The following is an 18,687-nucleotide window of genomic DNA, read 5'->3' as shown; positions in this document are numbered from 1 at the left end:
AACAATAAGGTAACACAAATAGAATCAAACCAAGACAATTTTTAATGTTATCCATTCACATATCCATTTCCCCTCCCTACCACAACACACATTCCACTTCATATTGAAAGAAAATAAATAAATCAATAAATAAATCCATATCGTCCTTCCGATAGTCCTGAGGGACAAGGTGGGTCAGGGAATATCTTTTACTGGGCCAACTTCTGTTGGTGAGACAGACAAGCTTTCGAGCTATACAGAGGTCCTGAAGAAGAGCTCTGTAGCTCAAAAGCGTGTCTCTCTCACCAACAGAAGTTGCTCCACAAAAAGATATTCCCTCACCCACCTTGTCTCTCAAATACCCTGCGACTGACACTGCTACAACAACACTGCATACATTCTGATAGTCCCGTCAAATAAGAGGTAGACATTTTGCAATAGCTCCCTTCATTTTCACGTGCCTTTTAAATATTCTCCACTGTCAAAAGAAGTCTCATGTTCCATGCATTTAACTGGATTCACTATACATCTTTGGTTTAAAGGACTATGTGCCAGTTTTAGATTGGGGTCATAACTGAACCTTGCAATCCCTAAACATTTTAAATAAAACTTTTCTTTCTTTCTTATGTTGATTCTAGACATTTTGCAGTTTCACCAAAATGTCTGAATTTACCTTTCAGAGTAGCAGCCGTGTTAGTCTGTATTCGCAAAAAGAAAAGGAGGGCTTCCACATGGAGTAATTTAAAATAACAAATTAGGAGAATTTTTAAACAGGCAAGGAGATAAAAGTTTAGTTACATAGCAATGAGAGGAAAAATAATTTAAAACACAGCAGCAACCCTAATTCAACATGAGTACTTTAGTGAACAACTCACAGCTCATTTCCAAAGTGTGATTAGAATTTTGCAACAAGGAAAGACAAAATAATAGCATTGGTGGCAAATTAGCATATTTGGTTCCTTAGCTATTGTTTCATGTGTGTTTTTTCTTTTTTTGCCAGCAAAATGGAGTGAACTGCAAATTTAAAGATCCGATTAAAAAGGCAACAGTTTCTAGGGATTGTCCTGCCTGAAATTCCACTGATGGGTGTATTATTTAGAGGTGTTAAAACCCCACCACCACCCCATTAATCCTTTCAGTGATGAGTGGCAAGGAAGACCGAGGGAAAGTTTGGTTAGCAGAACATTTGGTATAAATCCAGCGGCTGTTGAAGAAGAATGCTGTGTATATTTTTAAATCAAATGTACTTTTCAGCCACCTAAAGTCCTTTCATTGGGTTAGCCTCTTGTAATATATGATCCGAGTGAAAATAAACCAGTATTCTCCATGGACAAAAGGCATTTCTCAAATATATTTTGATAGTAAAACATCAATAATGATAATAATTATTAATAATAATAAAACACGGTGATGAAAATGAACCAATTATTTCTCCAAAGTGAGGCATTGTGTGCAAACTTTGTCTCAGCATAAGTGGCTCTAACATTACCTAGGGTTATTATAACACTTCTTATTGTTTGTTCTTGATAAAATGTTGGCCTCCATTTTATCCTTTATTAAAGTTTAAAAGGCAACTATTCCCATCTCTCCAGCCCATCACCACTGTCCTGTCAAAGTTCTGTGACAACACCCCTGATTTTTGCATTTGCTTTGTTGCTTTCACTCTTTGCTATAAATTAAATCCACTTTTAATATGAAGAGTGTGTTTCTTCCCAGCTGTTAGAAGATTTAAATGTTGATGAAGAACCTCGGAAATGTGAAAATAAATAATACACTTCTAAGCTTTTACTGACTGAGGAGGTTATTTATAGCATAATTACCATGTCTCTTATATTTCTAAGCCTGATTTTGAACTCACATTTCCTCTCCTATCCATTTGTGCTGAAGGTGCATTTAGCCTAGGAAAGCACATTTAAAAGATGGGGGAAACATCATATTTTCTTGATCAAATATCTGTCTAGGCCCACTGATTATACTGCATATAACTTGTTTCATATGGATTAGATCCAAAGTCCATTAAAGACCACTAGATTTTTTCCATTGATTTCAGTGGCTTGAGACCGGGCTTTTTCTGCCCCTTTAGTATCACATCAGAGGGAGGGTTAACTCACCCACTAGGGTATCATTTAGATGTGTGGGCACAAGAATAGAGATGGCATTCAAGAAACTGTGATAACCATCCTTGGCTAGAATGGCTGTCTGTGGCCAGAATGCTGAGTTCAGCAAAAATGTCTTGGTCTTAAAAATACTTCTGAAGAGCATTATTCTCCCTAGAAATTTCACCAAAATGGTATGTAACTGTATTACATATCTCTAAAATAATTACTCCCAGGAGATAATGGCTCTAGTTCCTTCTGAAAGGGCTCAGTGAAATAGGAACATTTGGAATTAGAGTTCAAATATGAAAATTATTCCCCAAATTGTTGTCAGAACTTTTTGTGGAAAACATGTAATTGAACCATTTGGTAAAAAACCACAAAAACAAATGGTGAAACTTTTCATGAAAAAAAGTTCATTGAAAGTTCCCACAAAACAATTTTGTCAAGAATTTTTGTGGGGGAAAAAAGTGCATCAAAACTCATTGTGAATAAGGCTCATGTCAAAACTTTTTGGGGAACATAATGTGTCAAAATAAAATTTGTCAACACTTCTAGTAGAAAAAGTTCATCAAAACCTTCCATGAAGAATGATCCTTTTTGTGAAAAAAATTAATCTAATCTTTTTTGTGACTAAAGATGTTGTAGAAGCTTTTTGTGGAAAAAGTCGAAATGTATTGTGAATAAAAATGTAACTGAAACTTTTAGTGGAAAAAACGTCCAGTTTACTCACAGAGAATCAAGAGTATGTGAAAACTTTTTGTTGTCTGCATTTTTTTGTAAAAAGTTCATGGTTTTGAAAAAAATATTTGGCCCTTTCTATTCACCTCTGCTCTACGAATTTGGAAGGGAAAGTGACCCCTTTATTTTTTAGCATGGCATCCATTAATCTAGCATCTGCATCTATTGGAAGGACACCGATTTAACAGCACAATGCTGGTCCTGTGCTATCGGTGGTGGTCATGGTGGTGAGTGTGGAAGTCTCTGCACATGGTTTTGGTGGGTGTTTTCATCCCCAAGTCCATTGCAAAGCATTGCACCCTTCTCTCTCCCCCAGCAAGATGAATGCAGGGGGCTGAGTGGATCTGATGGGAAAGTCTCTTTTCTGTTTCTCTGCCCAAGATCAGAACAGAAGTTCTAACAAGAGCCTCAGTCAGATGGGAGGCGTGGGAGCCTCGTTACTTCTGCTAGGAGAGGTAGCTGGGGAGGTGATGTCTGATTTGTCAGAGGAGGACTCCGGTCCATTGCAGCCAGCTGACCCCTCAGGGAAACCCTCCCTCTCCCTTTTCTTCTGCTTCATCCTGCGGTTCTGGAACCAGATCTTCACCTGGGTTTCGTTGAGCTGCAAGGCACAGGCGATCTCAACCCGCCTGGCCCGGGTCAGGTACTTGTTGAAGTAGAATTCTTTCTCCAGTTCGGTCAGCTGCTTGGTGCTGAAGTTTGTCCTGGGAGAGACTGCGTTTTTCTCCCCAGCAAAGCCACAGTCTCCTGATTTCACTGGAGACAAAGGGAAGGGGGGTGGGGAGGAGATGGTTATTAAAACCCATGAGGTTAGTAACTAGGAGGCTCCCTTTCCAGCTAGCTAACTTTCTTTCTTCTTTCTTAACCCCCACCCATACAAAAACACCTTTTTCGTGAGTAATATCCCCCCAACACCCACACACATACTTTCCATTATCTTTCTTTATTATATGCATAGATCCCTATTGCAAAATATACTCCTACGGCAATAGGTATTTATTCTGCAAAATAATCACATACACGTTCCTCTTTTCCACGATATATATTGCAATAGGAGTGTATTTAGCAAGAGGTATATATGTACCTGCCTCTTGCAATATATATATTGAAAAATAGTGATATGTAGGTATATAGGATTATTTTGCAGAATGAATACGTATTGTAATATGCGTATATTTTGGAATCTATATTAATTATGTAGATGTGTCTTTATATAGATGTGTGTTATAGAATATGTGCGTGCGTACTTGTGTATCTATGTGTGTATACATCAATTCATTATGTATATAGTCATTATATAAAACACAAGTAACAGGTTAGACTCCCGCGGGCTTCAGTCCTTTGAGCTCTGTGGTTCATAGAAAGTCCCCGGGCGGCCCTGGGATTTTTGAAGGAGCAGTGAAAAAAAGGTCAGTGATGTCAGACCCCATCTTGGGGTACAATGCCCTGTTTTGGGGCTCTGGGCTTTTCTGCCTTAAAACACACACACGGGGTTATCATGTTTCGATAACCAGGCTGACCCAATGGTCTTGGCGGCGGAACACGTGCAGGATGCGGGAGCCCAAAGGTTAAGTGGAAAGGAAAGGTGGTTATAATGGGAAACTTGCCAGAGATGGGTAGAAAGGGCCCGGGTCGGTCTTTCTTTCTTTTCTTTTCTTCTCCCCCCCCCCCCCAGTCCCCCGAAAACATTCAGATTGAGGGAAACACGTGGGGGTGGGGGGAGCGAATAACCCTTAACAGCTCTTTTCACTTTGGAATGACTCTAATGCCAATCACGAAGGTTTCACAGGCAGTCAGGGCAGAGAGAGGTGGGGAAGCCGGGGGGAAACTGCAGCAGATTCACTATCTGCCTCGGGTCCCTACACACCAGAGTCGCCTCCCCTACAAGCCATTAGCTTCTCTGATGCCGAACTCAGGCCCCAGGTAGTTTCACTTTCAACTCTTCCCTTGGAGTAGCCAACTGCCTTGTTAGAGCCCCTATGGGTCCCCCGCTCCCTGAGGGGATAAAATCTCGTGATCGCATCTGCATTTACAACTAACTAACTAACTAACTCTTTCTTTCTTTCTTTCTTTCTTTCTTTCTTTCTTTCTTTCTTTCTTTCCAAACACTGCTATTAAAGCGATGCACTAAATGAAGGGGGATAATCTGCATCTATTTTTGCAGAGTTGAGTCTGACGTCTAAGGTTTTGCGTTTACATATCAGCGTGATCTTAACTTTCAAATCAAAGAACAAATCTCTCTTTCTCCATCTCTCTCAGTCTCTATCTTCTTCCCTTCCTGTGTGTCTCCTTCTGTCTTTCCAATTTTCACCTTCGCTCTAACACACATGTCTTATTATAGTAGCATAAAGAATATCCCTCTGCCTTAGTATCGAGCTCAAAAATGAGCATACATTTAAAACAAATCTTCTCCATGCCTGTGAAACCCACTAAAAACATCTGAAACCATTTGACTCTTATTTGCTTTTTTTCCTTCGTTTTGCAAATGATCAAATTCATCCTTGTTCTTTGATTGATTTATATATGGCCAGAATCAGCAAAATAAAAAGCAGAACTTTCCCAATCTTGTTATATTTTTGCTCTCAGTGAATGACAGTTAACCGACTCCTCTCCTTCCCCTCTTGAAGGTGAAACAATGAGATAAGGCACGAAACAAAGAGAAAGGTTTTAGCCTTACTTATTATATATATATAACCCCACGCGGTTGCTTTCTTGGTTATTTGAATAGCTTTTCCCCTTTGGTCGAGAGAGTTAGGAGAAGTCGGAGTCGTTTATAAACCCAGATCATCAGAAGAGAAAACTAAACAAACACTGCCCACACCCGAAAAGTTACAGGAGAGAAGCAAACATCAATTGGCAAACTGTTTGCAAAACGTAAAATCTGTTCCCCTTCAATCAAACTCCAAGAAACTGGAAAATCATACTGTCTATTGCCGTCAAAAGACCTTTAAACTCGAACGGCAGAGGAAATCCTTTGGAGGCAGTGAACTCGGTTTGATTATTTTTTAAAAAAACATTAAAATCTCAGGCTGTTCCACTGGATTGCCTTTGAAAATATCAATTGCTTTCTAAACCCCAAACGATCTCCTTTTTCAACGTTAAAACCGGGATGAAATGTGCATTTCCCACCCCTCCCACTTGAGAAAATACATCATTTCACATCCAGTTAGTTAGATACTTTGTAACAACATTTAACTTTAAAAAAAAATACATTACCCAGAAATTTGCAAAAGCTTGGAAGAAACTTTACAGGCAAACGCTTGAAGCAAACGCGAATCTGTTTGCACAGATGGTTCTACTATGGTAATTTTAAAGAAAGTTGTGATTTTTTTTTTAAAAAAAAATCCTTCAATTTATACAATATTTAGCAAAATGTCAGAGATAAATCTCTTGGAAGATATTTATGATGCAAGGAGCCACATATAATTGGAAGTAAATAAGAAACTTCTTATGATCTATGAAGACACAGATTTTTATCGATGAGTTCAGAAAATGGTTTCATTACGCGGCTTAATATTTGGAGAAAGTTTTTCCGCCTCTCAGTTTGAAAAAGGTAATACATGGACTTTCCTCTGGGGAGTAATTTAAATGAATATAACTGCTACCCTTTGAATTTTGCAATGCACTGAGCGTTGTCAAGATCAGAATTTTTTGGTAGAATAATTTTGAAGCTAAATTCCCAGCGCACAGAACTAAAAGTCAGACTTGCTAATTACCAACCTGCTAAAATTATACAAAAGTATGACGTTGTTTCATCTCTTTTATTTTGGGCTAAATTACTTTTATGGGTGGTGTTGTCGCGCCTAAATTAAAATGAGACAAAAGTCAGATTCCTGTAAAATGCATTTTAAAATATTGAAAAAAGACGTTCAATTTTTCAAGGAAACAATAACCCCATTCAAAACCACACCCTCCCAATCCCCAGGTTCAACATTAATTTCAAACTATACATGTACCTATATATATTACAGATCAAATAAATATTTGATATATGTTTAAGATTCTATCAGTCAGATCAAACACTTATTTGGGGACCATTCTGGCCAATTGTAGACAAACATGTCCGTTTCCTCTTAACTCGTGTTTTCTAAAAAATAAAAGTTTGTTTCCCTTTGAATGATTTTTTTTTAAAAAAGAAAGCAATAATTTTAGACACAAGACAACTTTAATTGAAAAAAAAAGTTCTGAAAGTCACACTCAGCTCGGGAGAAGGAGTGTAGTTTGGAGGTAATCGTAACAAACATCATGGCAGAGAGAAAATTTAAGGCAAATAGACCTGCTTAGAGACAGGCATGCGCCAATGTGGGGGGGACGGGACACCTGAATATCTTCCACTTTTATTACCTAGTGACGTTACTTGGCCTCTCCAAGTGACCTGCCACCCACAGTTAAATACACTGGCCTCTGTCTCAGACTCACCTGTTCTGGGAAGGTTCCTTTTGACTCTCATCCACTCAAAAGTTTTCGTGTCACCGTAAACATCCTGAGAGAGGTCCCCTCTATCTTCTGGCACCACCAGAGAGTTACAGCTGGGGGGGTCCTGGCTACAGGCGTGGTACCGATCCGCTCCCCGACCCCCGGAGCGGGGTCCAATAAGGCAAGCTGGGTAGGCGGCGGCGGCGGAGGGGGGCAGGCTCCCCCCAGGAAAGCCGGGGTCATGAGAACTGGGTGGGAAGGGGCTGCAGCAGGATGAGTTATAACCTGGGGAGGCGAAAGCGGCGCCGGGAGGTTGGCTGGGGTTGTAAAGGGGCCTGGGCCCAGCCGCGGGATGACGAGAGGGAGCGGGGAAAGGATGGGGCTGGCCGGGCGGGGAGGGGAGATGCGGCGGGGGGGGCCCTGCAGTTGGGAGCTCCCTTCCCAGCACGCAGCGATCGTCCCCAGCACAGCGGACGTTGCACGGCCTCCGCGGCAAATGCTGGAGTCTCTGCTCCCCGGGCCAGGTCCCTGCATAGCCCGACCTGCTCTCTCCCCCCCAGCCCAGCTCTGGCTGAGGGTTCATCCTCCTCTCATTGTGCTGGCCCCCACCCGCGCTAGCCCCCTTGTCCCGCGCCCTGGCCCGGCTTGCACCATGTCAAATGGGGCACTTCCCCGGCCCGGAGCGCGAGGAAAAGCCAGCTGAAATTCGATACAGTGGCAGGAGGGATCACGTGGCCGGCTCTTGGCCAATGGCCAAGGTTCACTGGGAGAGGGACTGTTTGATGAGTTAATGGCAGCGATTTGTAACTTTCAGTCTCTCTCTGGGCAAACACACAAGAGGGATGATAGGAAACAGTTTCTGCACCAGATCTCTCTCTGGGCTGCGAGAAATGGACATGACTTCATCCCTCCCCCCAACCCAGCCCAGCCCCAGCCCACCCCACCAGACCCTCCTGGAATCTCTGCTGGGATGCTCAAGGTAAGTCCATTTTTATTCTCACACTCCCAAGTTCGCTTGCATGCATCTTTTTGCTGTGGGGTTTTTTTTTTTTTTTTTTTAAATAGAGCATCCCTCCCTCCCCTTCTTCTGTATCCAACCATAATACACCGTTTCATCTTCATTTAGCCGATGAAGTTTGAAATTACTTTTGCAATGAAAATGGATGAACATGCTTGTGTGTGTGTGTGAGAGAAAGAGTTTAGTAATGAAACGCAACAAACTTTCTGTATAGATCAAGTGGATACTCGTTAATAGAAATCCCAAAGTGGCTTTATTGATAACCTATAAGGCAACTTTTCAGACTAAAATATCCCATTATAATAGAGGAAAAATGTTCTTTCTTTCTTTCTTTCTTTCTTTCTTTCTTTCTTTCTTTCTTTCTTTCTTTCTTTCTTTCTTTCTTTCTTTCTTTCTTTCTTTCAAAGCCATGGTCAACTGCCTTGGTTAATTCCGCTCCCCCTCCCCCACCTTTCACCCTTTCCAGCAATAATATTTAATTTCAGATGTCTGGGTTTTCTTTCTGCTGTCCCAAGCTAAATCTCCTTTGGAAGAATCAGTGGGTAAGAAAATGTATTATTAATTATACTCTAGTTTAATCAGCCAGACCTTATAGGAAGGTGGATTTTGTAGAATAGTTTTAATTTAATTGTATTTTGATCTATTGGCTTGTTTTAATTGAAATAAGAAGATGCTAGGAATATGGAGAATAGTTACACTTCTTGATTGTTAGGAGTCTTATAAAGATGGTTATCTATCTATATATCAATATAATGACTCTGAAACTGGAGGTTTTGGAGAAATCATTAAATCCAATTTTTATGGGATAGTTTTTAAGCCTTTTTAATATGATCCTGTTGTCTTTTTAAGCTAGCAACGTTTAGAGACAGTCACCCAGATGTACTTTTTGAGTTTTGACTGAAAAAAACAAGAGCTCAGATGAAGATGAAGGAAAAAAAGGAAAGAGCTCAACTCCTCATGACTCAAAGTGATGTTTTCTTCTCCAGTTGATATTCCAGGCACGTAACACTGAGCCCAATGTTCCTGCTTCCAAGAAATATTAATCTAAATTACTATTAATAAGGGACAGCTACAAGTTAATTGGCATTAAAATAATTCATTTCAATTTGTTAATATTAAATGAACAGATAAGACTTTTGCTTAAAATGTACTCATGTTCTGCCTTTTTTATTAGTTATGGAGAAGAAAATTCTCTGAAGAAACCATTCTCTAAAAAAGAGTTTTGGGTTTTTATTTATTTATTTATTTATTTATTTATTTACCAAATGTAGGGTGCAAAATGAAATGCACTTTTTCCCCCAATGGAAAAATGTGTGTAATGATTTATTACGAAACCATCTATTGGAAAGAACCACACAAGACATCAGTGAATTGGTGAAACACCTGAATGACTAGAAACTTGAGTAGAATTTAAGTGAGCCAATTTATTTCCAACTATTAATTATGGAATGCAATCCTTCCATTCATTCTTCTTCCCCAATCTCCAAGGGCCGTTGCCCCACCTTTAAAGCCACCCCCTTTCCTTACACAAGATCTGGGACATTTGCACAAAACTGAGTTTCCCCCACTTTTAGACATTTTTTGACCACTTGAAGGTCTAATAAAATATTTAAACCTCATATCCAGCCATTGATTTTATGTAAAAATGTTCTGCTGGTGGAATTCATTAGGCTGACATTATCCCCACTCTTCAGCTGGGCAAAAGGGCTGTCCCATTCCCCATCTGCTTACTTCCTGCAGAGCCAAACAGAGAAAAAAACATCTTGATTAATATTTACAAGGTCCTGTCTCTGTAATTCATTCAGCAGCACTCTCCCCTTGTTTGTCAACTGAAATCTGGATGCAGATGGCACCTAGGAAAGCTTGCACTAGAAAGAGAAGGGGGGGGGGAGGGAAGAGGCTTTGTATATGTGAATAAAACAAGAGTCTATATGGGCTTCTGTCTGAAGCACTCCAGGACTGTATTAATTGAATCAGAGAAGTTACTCATTCTGGTCTGCTCCATGCCAATGCACCTGCTCTATTTCATGTGTGGTCTCCATGTTTTTTTTGGACACAGCCAATCCAAACAGGTAGCAGCATTCATTTCTTCAAGGAGAGGGCCAAGCCACATCTGCCATCGACCTGTGCAGTGGCTCATCATGATCAAATTTGAGGGCCCCTGTGAGTTTAGCAAGCTCAGTGAAACCTGAATTCCACCCTCCACCCTTCGTGTGTGTGTGTGTGTGTGTGTGTGTGTAGGAAAAGTGGAAAAGCAAGTTTCCAGTGTCCACAATTAACACAAACTCTTAGGAGAATTCCAAATATTGCTAATAATCCCAAGAGCAGCCACATTCAAGACTTGTGTTTGTCTCTAAATAAAGACACAGGATGGCAGGGGGTGATGGGGGGTGGGGAATGTATTGTGAAAGAAAGAAATATCTTTATCAAATACTTTCAGTGGGACCTTCCTTTGCAACCTTAAGCCCTGGCCAATTACATATTAAAGATGGCAGATGTTAAGAAGCTGGGTGTGTTTTCTATTGTCCTTGGCTTCCACAGAAACAAGGGCAGTTTTGCAATGAAATATAAACTTGCAGCCAAATTAGTAGAAGCTTAAAATCTCCATCTCTCCTGAAACTGTAGGGGAATAGAGCCTTTCCCCTGTGAACACAGAGCGCATGTATCAATGTTTGTATAAGGCCCCACCATACTTTTTAATATTAAGCTTAATATTTTATATGGGGTTGGGTGGTGATTGAGGGGGAAGGGAAGAAATCACAATGGATTAACATAGACAATTGATGTTTTGCAATATAAGATAACATTTACAAGGCAAAACAGTTACTTGTCAGGTCCCTGCGGGGGCGGGGAGGGGCGCATGATGGGTGATGTGTGGGATTCTGCTTTGTTTTTGAAGTAAAAATGTGTGATGGATGTTTTTTTCCCTCCATTCCTGATTCTAATGGGCTTTCCTGTTTTTATTAATAAGTCATTTTAAAAATCAGGTATTATTATTCTATTTTGGAGCATGGTGGCACTTACAGACCCCATCGTGCTAGGTACTGTACAAGCAGCTGACAAAAAAGATGGCTCCTCCCTGCAAAGAGTTTGAAATCTAAGGGCATGTCTACGTTTAGCTCTGGAGTGATCGATGCAGCGGGGGTCAATTTCTCACGTCTAGTGAAGTCACGATAAATCGACCGCCGAGCGCTCTCTCATCAACTTCGGTACTCCACTGGAGAAGCATAGGCGGAGTCGACGGGGGAGTCGAGAAGCGTAGGCGGAGTCGACGGGGGAGTGTCAGCAGTCGACCTACTGCAGTGAAGACACTGCAGTAAGTAGCTCTAAGCACGTCTACTTTAGCTACGTTATTTTCGTAGCTGAATTTGCGTAACTTAGACCGACTTAGCTTGCCACCCCCACACAGTGTACACCAGGCCTGTGGTCCCAAGCCTACAAATATGTGCTTAACTTTACTACTGTGGCTGGTTCTTTCAATGGGGACTACCTATGGCAGTGAAGTTCAGCATGAGGGTAAGGCTTAATCTACACTACAGAGCTTATGCCAGCAGAGCCCTCCATGTACACTGACAGAAAAAGGTTTTTCTTTCCACACCGCCTTCCTGAATGACATTAGCTGTGTCAACAGAAGCCCTATACTGATGGTTTCTTGGCATATCTGTCACCGGGGGGGTGGGGAGGGTCTGTTTTTTTCACACCTCTGACCAATATAAATGACACCAGCATAAGTTTGAAGTGCCGACCAAACCCTGGTCAACACTTAAAATTTAGATTGTCCTAGCTACGTCGCTCAGGAGTGTAAAAAATATTCACACCCCTGAGCGCTGTTGGTAAACTGACCTAACCACTGACATAAATGCTGCTAGGTCAATGGAAGAACTCGTCCATCGATCTAGCTACCACCACTGGCGGATTCCCTGCATTGATGGAAAAACCTATTCCATCACAGTGGGAAGCATCTACACTATGGCACTACAATGCCACAGCTGCAGCAGTACACGTAGTGTAGACATAAGGGTTTTCAGATATAAGTTTAAAAGTTTGGCTGCTTGTAGAGTTAAAGAGACAACGTCCCCTCCTAATGTGGACAGAATTTGGGAGGCAAAATAAGCTACCATGGTATAAGACATCTTTATATTGAGATAACTGCATCTACACAAGGGCTTATGTCTGTATAACTATATCCGTAAAAAAATCACACCCCTCTTCCATGCTGTTATACTGGTACAACTTCTGTAGCATAGACCAGGCCTTTCACAAGTATTTAACTTACTACCGTGAGCAGTTTACTGGGGGTTACTCATGGCAGTGAAGGCTGGATCTACACTACAGACTTCTGCTGACATAGCTCTGTCAGTCAGGGGCGTGAAGAGGAGTGACCCCAGAGCGATAACGGTGCCAGCAGAAACCCCTAGTGAAGCTGTGTCTTTTCTGGTAGAGCTTGTTACACACATGGCGGGTGGTTTTACTGTAGTGATACAAAACACGGCTCCCCGCTAGGAGCACTTTGCCTGTATAGTATGCTGGTATTCCTATCCTAGTATGCTGGTGTAGACATGGCCGAAGTGTTTGCAGGATTGGGGCCTAGCAGCTTGGGGAAATTGACCGGAATAGGATACTGTGGAATAAACTATTCCAGGATACCTCTTCCTGTGGACTCTCTATTTCAGAATAAAAGTCACTTGTATTCTGGAATAATTATTTTGCTTCCAAAGTGGAATAATTTTTTCTGGAATAAAATTGCTTTCATTCCAGAAGAGAGTGTCCACACGGGCAGCTATTCCAGAACAGCTGTTCTGGGGCAGTTTCCTTATGTAGACAAGCCCAGGGTAAAATGGGGAATAACATGTGGATACATCAGACTGAGGGGGATCCCAAGGTATTAATGAGATGCTGTGATCAGCACAATAGATAGTGGTTGCAGCACACCAGCTACCTACCCGTATTGTGAGGTTTTTGTATGCATCACTGCAGAGGTGAGTTTTATAGAGGGACTCGAAAGAGGATATTGTGATGGTGGTGCCGATTTTTACAGGAGCATAGGTGAGGCATGGGAGAAAGAGTGATTATGCATGGAATAGTAGAAGGAGCCATTGAGTCTCACACTAAGAACTTTAAAAGCCACAATCCAAAAGTTTAAAGAGAGCATTGCATGGTGTGATTCATAACACTATACATACGCACACACATACATATTTTGTGCCTCAAACATCATTTTTTATGTCATCTTCAATTTTCATTAAGGTGCTTCCACAACTCCAAGTAGATAGCACAATCCGATTTGAGAGCTGCCGGAAAGAAGAATGAGGAACATGAAGAAGTCTTCAGTCCCCCAGTGGATTGGAAGAAGGAAGATGTGCAATGTCCAACATGATGTTCTGATTGTCTAGTGGGTGCATGGAGGTGTCCGAAGAGGCTGGTGGAAAATGCAATGAGGAACTGACAAGGTTCTCTTCATTTTTCCCCCTCACTGGGTAAATGAGTCTGCACTGAAAAAATCGGTCTTTTTGGAGACTTTTAGTATCACTCAGGATTTCTGTCATTTCCTCTAAATGCAATTTTTGCGGTAAATTGAGCTTCTCACTTCAATATAAGAGGCAGCATAGATTGGAAAGGATAGACATGTCTTACAGTTAGCACAGGGAGACAAAAATTGTGGGAGTCTCTCTCTTTTTGGCTAAACACACAAAATATAGGTTATTTATAGCCCCCCCCCCCCCGGTATGTATATCACACATGTGAGATAGAGACATGAGTAGGGGGATGAATGGATGGTTAAAGATTCTAAGGTTCGACAGCAATGGATGCCAATCTGAGAAGCTGGGTAGATAGAGGGATAGGCCCTGGTCTGACATTGCCCTGCACCGTGTCTCACCACTTACACCAGTGCAAAGTGTTTGTAAAACTGACTTCCATTTACACTAGGCTCATGAGGTGCTCAGACACTGTGGGGATGAGCACAGTATGATGAGTCATAAGTTCATAGATTCCAAGGCCAGAAGGGACCATTGTGATCACCTAGTCTGATTTCCTGTATGGCACTTTTTTTTTTTGAGTTTCCCCCCAGTAATTCCTGGAGCAGATCTTTCAGGAAAACATCCAGTCTTGATTTTGATCCAGTGGTTAATTACTCTCATTGTTTAAAATGCATGCCTTATTTCTGGTTGGAATTTGTCTAGTTTCAAGTTCCAGCCACGGGATGGTGTTATACCTTCCTCTGTTAGATCGACAAACCCATTATTAAATATTTGTTCCTCATGTAGCTACCTATGGACTGTAATCGAGTCATGTCTTACCCTTTTGTTAAACTAAATGGATTGAGCTCTTTGAGTCTCTCACTGTGAGGCATGTTGTCTAATCCTTTAATCATTCTCGTGGCTCTTCTCTAAACCCTCTCCAATTTATCAACATCTTTCTTGAATTGTGTACACCAGAACTGGACAAGATTACAGTAGCGGTCGTGCCAGTTCCAAATACAGAGGTAAAATAACTTTCCTGCTCTTACTTGATTCCCCTGTTTATGCTCTAAAAGCTGCATTAGCACTTTTGGCCACAGCATCACACTAGAGCTCATGTTCAGCTGATTATCTGGCATGGCCCTCAAATCTTTTTCAGAGCCATTGCTCCCAGAATAGAGTCCCCCATCATATGAATGTGACTTACATTCTTTGTTCCCAGATGTAGTCATTTACATTTAGCCATATTAAAACACATATTGTGTGCTTGTGCCCAGCTTACCAAGCGATCCAGATGGCTCTGTCTCAGTGACCTGTCCTCTTCATTATTTACCACTCCCCCAATTTTTGTGTCATCTGCAAACTTTTCCAGGGATAATTTTGTATTTTATTCCAGGTCATTAATAAAAATGTTAAATAGCCTAGGAACAAGATCACAGGATGACTGTGAGCCACCAATGGGATGCAGCTGTGTTAAAAATAAAATAAATAAAAGGCAAATGTGATCCCGGGGTGTAACTGGTGAGGTATTTCCAGTAGAGCTAGGGAAGTATTAATGCCCTTCTACAAGGCCTCATCTAGCAAGACCTCATCTGGAATACTGTGTGCAATTCTGGTCAACCACGTTCAAGAAAGATGACTTCAGCCTGGGACAGGTGCAATGAAAGGCTGCTAGGGCGATCAGGGGAACGGAGAGCTGATCTTACAAGAGGAGACTAAAAGAACTGTGCTTTGTTAGCCCAGCAAAAAATAAAAATAAAAAGGACTGTGAGGGGATGTCACTGCTGCCTATAAATACATCAGAGGGGTAAACACCAGGGATCAAGAAGAGGTCTTGAAGCTAAAGGACAGCACTGGCACCAAAACAAATGGGAATAAATTGGCCAGGGGTAAATTTAGGCTAGAAATGAGAAGATTTCTAACCATAGAATCATAGAGTCATAGAATATCAGGGTTGGAAGGGACCCCTGAAGGTCATCTAGTCCAACCCCCTGCTCGAAGCAGGACCAATTCCAAGTTAAATCGTCCCAGCCAGGGCTTTGTCAAGCCTGACCTTAAAAACCTCTAAGGAAGGAGATTCTACCACCTCCCTAGGCAACACATTCCAGTGTTTCACCACCCTCTTAGTGAAAAAGTTTTTCCTAATATCCAATCTAAACCTCCCCCACTGCAACTTCAGACCATTACTCCTCGTTCTGTCATCTGCTACCATTGAGAACAGTCTAGAGCCATCCTCTTTGGAACCCCCTTTCAGGTAGTTGAAAGCAGCTATCAAATCCCCCCTCATTCTTCTCTTCTGCAGGCTAAACAATCCCAGCTCCCTCAGCCTCTCCTCATAAGTCATGTGTTCCAGACCCCTAATCATTTTTGTTGCCCTTCGCTGGACTCTCTCCAATTTATCCACATCCTTCTTGTAGTGTGGGGCCCAAAACTGGACACAGTACTCCAGATGAGGCCTCACCAATGTCGAATAGAGGGGAACGATCACATCCCTCGATCTGCTCGCTATGCCCCTACTTATACAATCAGAGGAGGGAGATGCTAGAACAGCCTCCCCATCAGCATAGTGGGGGGCAAACCACCTAACGAGTTCTAAGATGGAGCTTGATAAGTTCAGGAGTGGAGTCCTAAGCCGGGGTTGCCTGTGGAAACGGGGACTGGGCTCAACAACCCAGGAAGTCCCTTCCAGTCCTATGTTCCTATAGACTAATAACCTTTATAGAACAGAGCAGAACTTTGCACCACTTTGGCCACGGGCAGGGGCCAGCCAGTGAGTGTGTACGTCATGTACAAGTGCACTGCCAGAACGGCGTGAAGTGCCTGCAGTGTCAATGACAACCAGGCTGCGCTAATTGGGTGCCTGTTACCCCTACCCTGTGCTCCGTTGGTGCTGGTGTGCATGACAACTACTGGCAGAGCTTGCTGCGTGGTTTCCAGCTGTCATGGTAGCAAACTCTGCTCTAGTTTGGGTTATTCTTGCAGCACCGGCAGCTGTTCCACACACTCACATCTTGGGGGAAACACATTTTCCCTCGGGCAGAAATTTCCCATGAGTCAGCGCAGCCCTGAGGGGCATTATGGAAGTTTGAGGGAAGTTAGCTACTTCTGAGCTCCAGGATTGTGCCATAAAATAGTATTTTAGCTTAAATGAATAACCCCCCAGAAATGACTGAATTAAAAGGCTCCAAAGTTGCTAGGCTGTTGGTCCAGGAGGAAGGCAGAAGAGATCATTATGATCATCCAGCCTGACCCTCCTGCATAACACAGGCCAGAGAGTTCACCGCCATCTAGCCTATAACTTAGTGAGCCAGGATGACAAGAGTCTACCAAAATCTGCAGGGGAAGGAATTGAAAGACAAACGCCAAAGTGATAGGCACCTTAGAAATACCGTAGCTATGTGGTAGAGGTCAATAGATAGAGCGACAAACCGTCTATAGTGTGTAATAATAGGATATTATTCTTTTAGATAGATTGGGAGCCCTCAAGAGGCACTCACGGTGTTTTAGAAGCCACCAGAACCCAATCACAGCAACCACCTGCAAGTAGCTAGGTCACATGTAAATTACATATACGTTTGTATATATTTAGTAAAGGTTATTCCGAAACAATGTGGATTTTTCCATATTTTTGTGCAAAGAGCAAAAGGTACTACATCCTGTCTACAAGGAGCAAACATTACACCCACCATCTCCTCTAGATGGGTTCTCCCACCCACCAGCATCACTTCCATGTTGTCCAGGTTGTCCTTACCGTGGATAGGTACCTCGAATATAAAGACATCATGCTCTGGGTCTAATTAAATATGAGTTATAGGACTGCTGTAGGGAGAGAGAGAGAGAGAGAGAGAGAGAGAGAGAGAGAGGTGTATCCATCTTCCACCCTGCAGTTATACCATTATAAGGGAAGCTGCTAGCAACCCCTATATTTAGGTTGCATAACATCCTCAGCTAGGATGTGTCCATTGTTTGTAGCAGGCCTTTGAAATTCCCAGAGATGAAACCCTCAGGTTAGAGAAGAGCCTTTTCTTCGTCCTGCAAAATTCACATTTCCTAACTTTGGAGCACTTGACTTTACAATCGAAATTATATTCTTTTAACTTAGGGTTTGTGGTTGGGTTTTCGTATGGTATATCATTCTATGTCAATGTGTATTATATGTTCAGAAAGAAAGAAAGAAAATCAGTCATTTGTATAAATAATAACTTGCAGCCAAACTAGCTAGAAATGTTATTAATCATGTTTATTACATTAGTGCCTAAGGACTAACCACTGCCCCTTATCTATATGGATAAGACAGACACAGGGTGGAGCAAGGGGTAGTACATACAAGCTGAGTGAAAAAATCAAATGACTGGGAATTTTAAATGGGCTTAGATTTGGGCACCTAACTCTTCTAGCACATTTGAAAACCCAGCTGCTCTCCTTTGGCGGCCCAGTTAGAGTCCAGCTTGAAACTTTCCGCACAATACCCGACTGAGGCATGAATTAATGCAACGATCCCACCGCAGGACCTGTCTCTCCATATGCTTCATTTGCCTGACATTAAGAGAAGAGTTATAAGGCCAGAAACAATAATAAATAACTAAAACATCAGAAGGTCTCAGCCTGGCTGCTTAAATACATTTTATGGGGGTGATTAGAGCAAGAAACATCACCTGGTGTGCTGGATTGCCATCTCAGCTTTGCTCCCGCTAACATTGTTAGCACTTCCTGTCCTCATTAGGAACTGAGTGTTAGATAGAGGTACCATTCTCATGGTCTAGATTGGTTACAGTCCCCTCTGCAAGTACTTTCTTCCCAGCCCTTAACTGCTTTCTGTCCCATATTATGAGCCTCGAGACGGCTGGTTGTCTGTTTCACGGTCCCTGCGGCGTGCTAGTAGTTCAGAGTGAGAAGGAAATAAAAGCAAGCTAAAGTGGAAATGTCTTACGGGAAAGCCTTGCGCCCCTCAGGGCAAAGGCCTTCCCTCGGAGCAGAG

The 18,687-nt window shown here is 42.0% G+C and overlaps 1 protein-coding gene and 1 long non-coding RNA gene across 2 annotated transcripts; one reads left to right on the top strand and one right to left on the bottom strand.

The window, feature by feature from the left end:
- Positions 1–2,770: 2,770 nt before the first annotated feature.
- LOC311510288 (homeobox protein Hox-B1-like) lies at positions 2,771–8,051 on the bottom strand. Its single transcript, XM_084609852.1, has 2 exons — positions 7,236–8,051; positions 2,771–3,572 (listed from the first exon to the last, which is right to left on the bottom strand). The coding sequence occupies exons 1-2, from the start codon at positions 7,813–7,815 to the stop codon at positions 3,229–3,231; spliced, it is 924 nt and encodes a 307-aa protein (XP_084465978.1). The 5' UTR covers positions 7,816–8,051; the 3' UTR covers positions 2,771–3,228.
- On the top strand, positions 7,288–15,951 carry LOC311510293. The gene is made up of 4 exons (XR_014709066.1): positions 7,288–7,413; positions 8,047–8,211; positions 11,370–11,566; positions 13,498–15,951. It is a non-coding gene; the product is annotated as an uncharacterized lncRNA (long non-coding RNA).
- The last annotated feature ends 2,736 nt before the right edge of the window (positions 15,952–18,687 follow it).

The sequence above is a fragment of the Lepidochelys olivacea genome (assembly GCF_965140295.1).
Source record: "Lepidochelys olivacea isolate rLepOli2 genome assembly, chromosome: 20".
In the NCBI taxonomy this organism is placed as follows: Eukaryota; Metazoa; Chordata; order Testudines; family Cheloniidae; genus Lepidochelys; species Lepidochelys olivacea.
Note: the sequence above shows the minus strand (reverse complement) of the source record. Positions and strands in the feature narration are given on the sequence as shown.

Bases quoted from the DNA above. Each gene is read 5' to 3' on its own strand.
- LOC311510288 (XM_084609852.1), bottom strand. From the start codon at position 7,815: ATGAACCCTCAGCCAGAGCTGGGCTGGGGGGGAGAGAGCAGGTCGGGC. The intron at 3,573-7,235 runs GTGAGTCTGAGA...CTTTGTCTCCAG, and splicing joins AAGGAACCTTCCCAGAACAG to TGAAATCAGGAGACTGTGGC.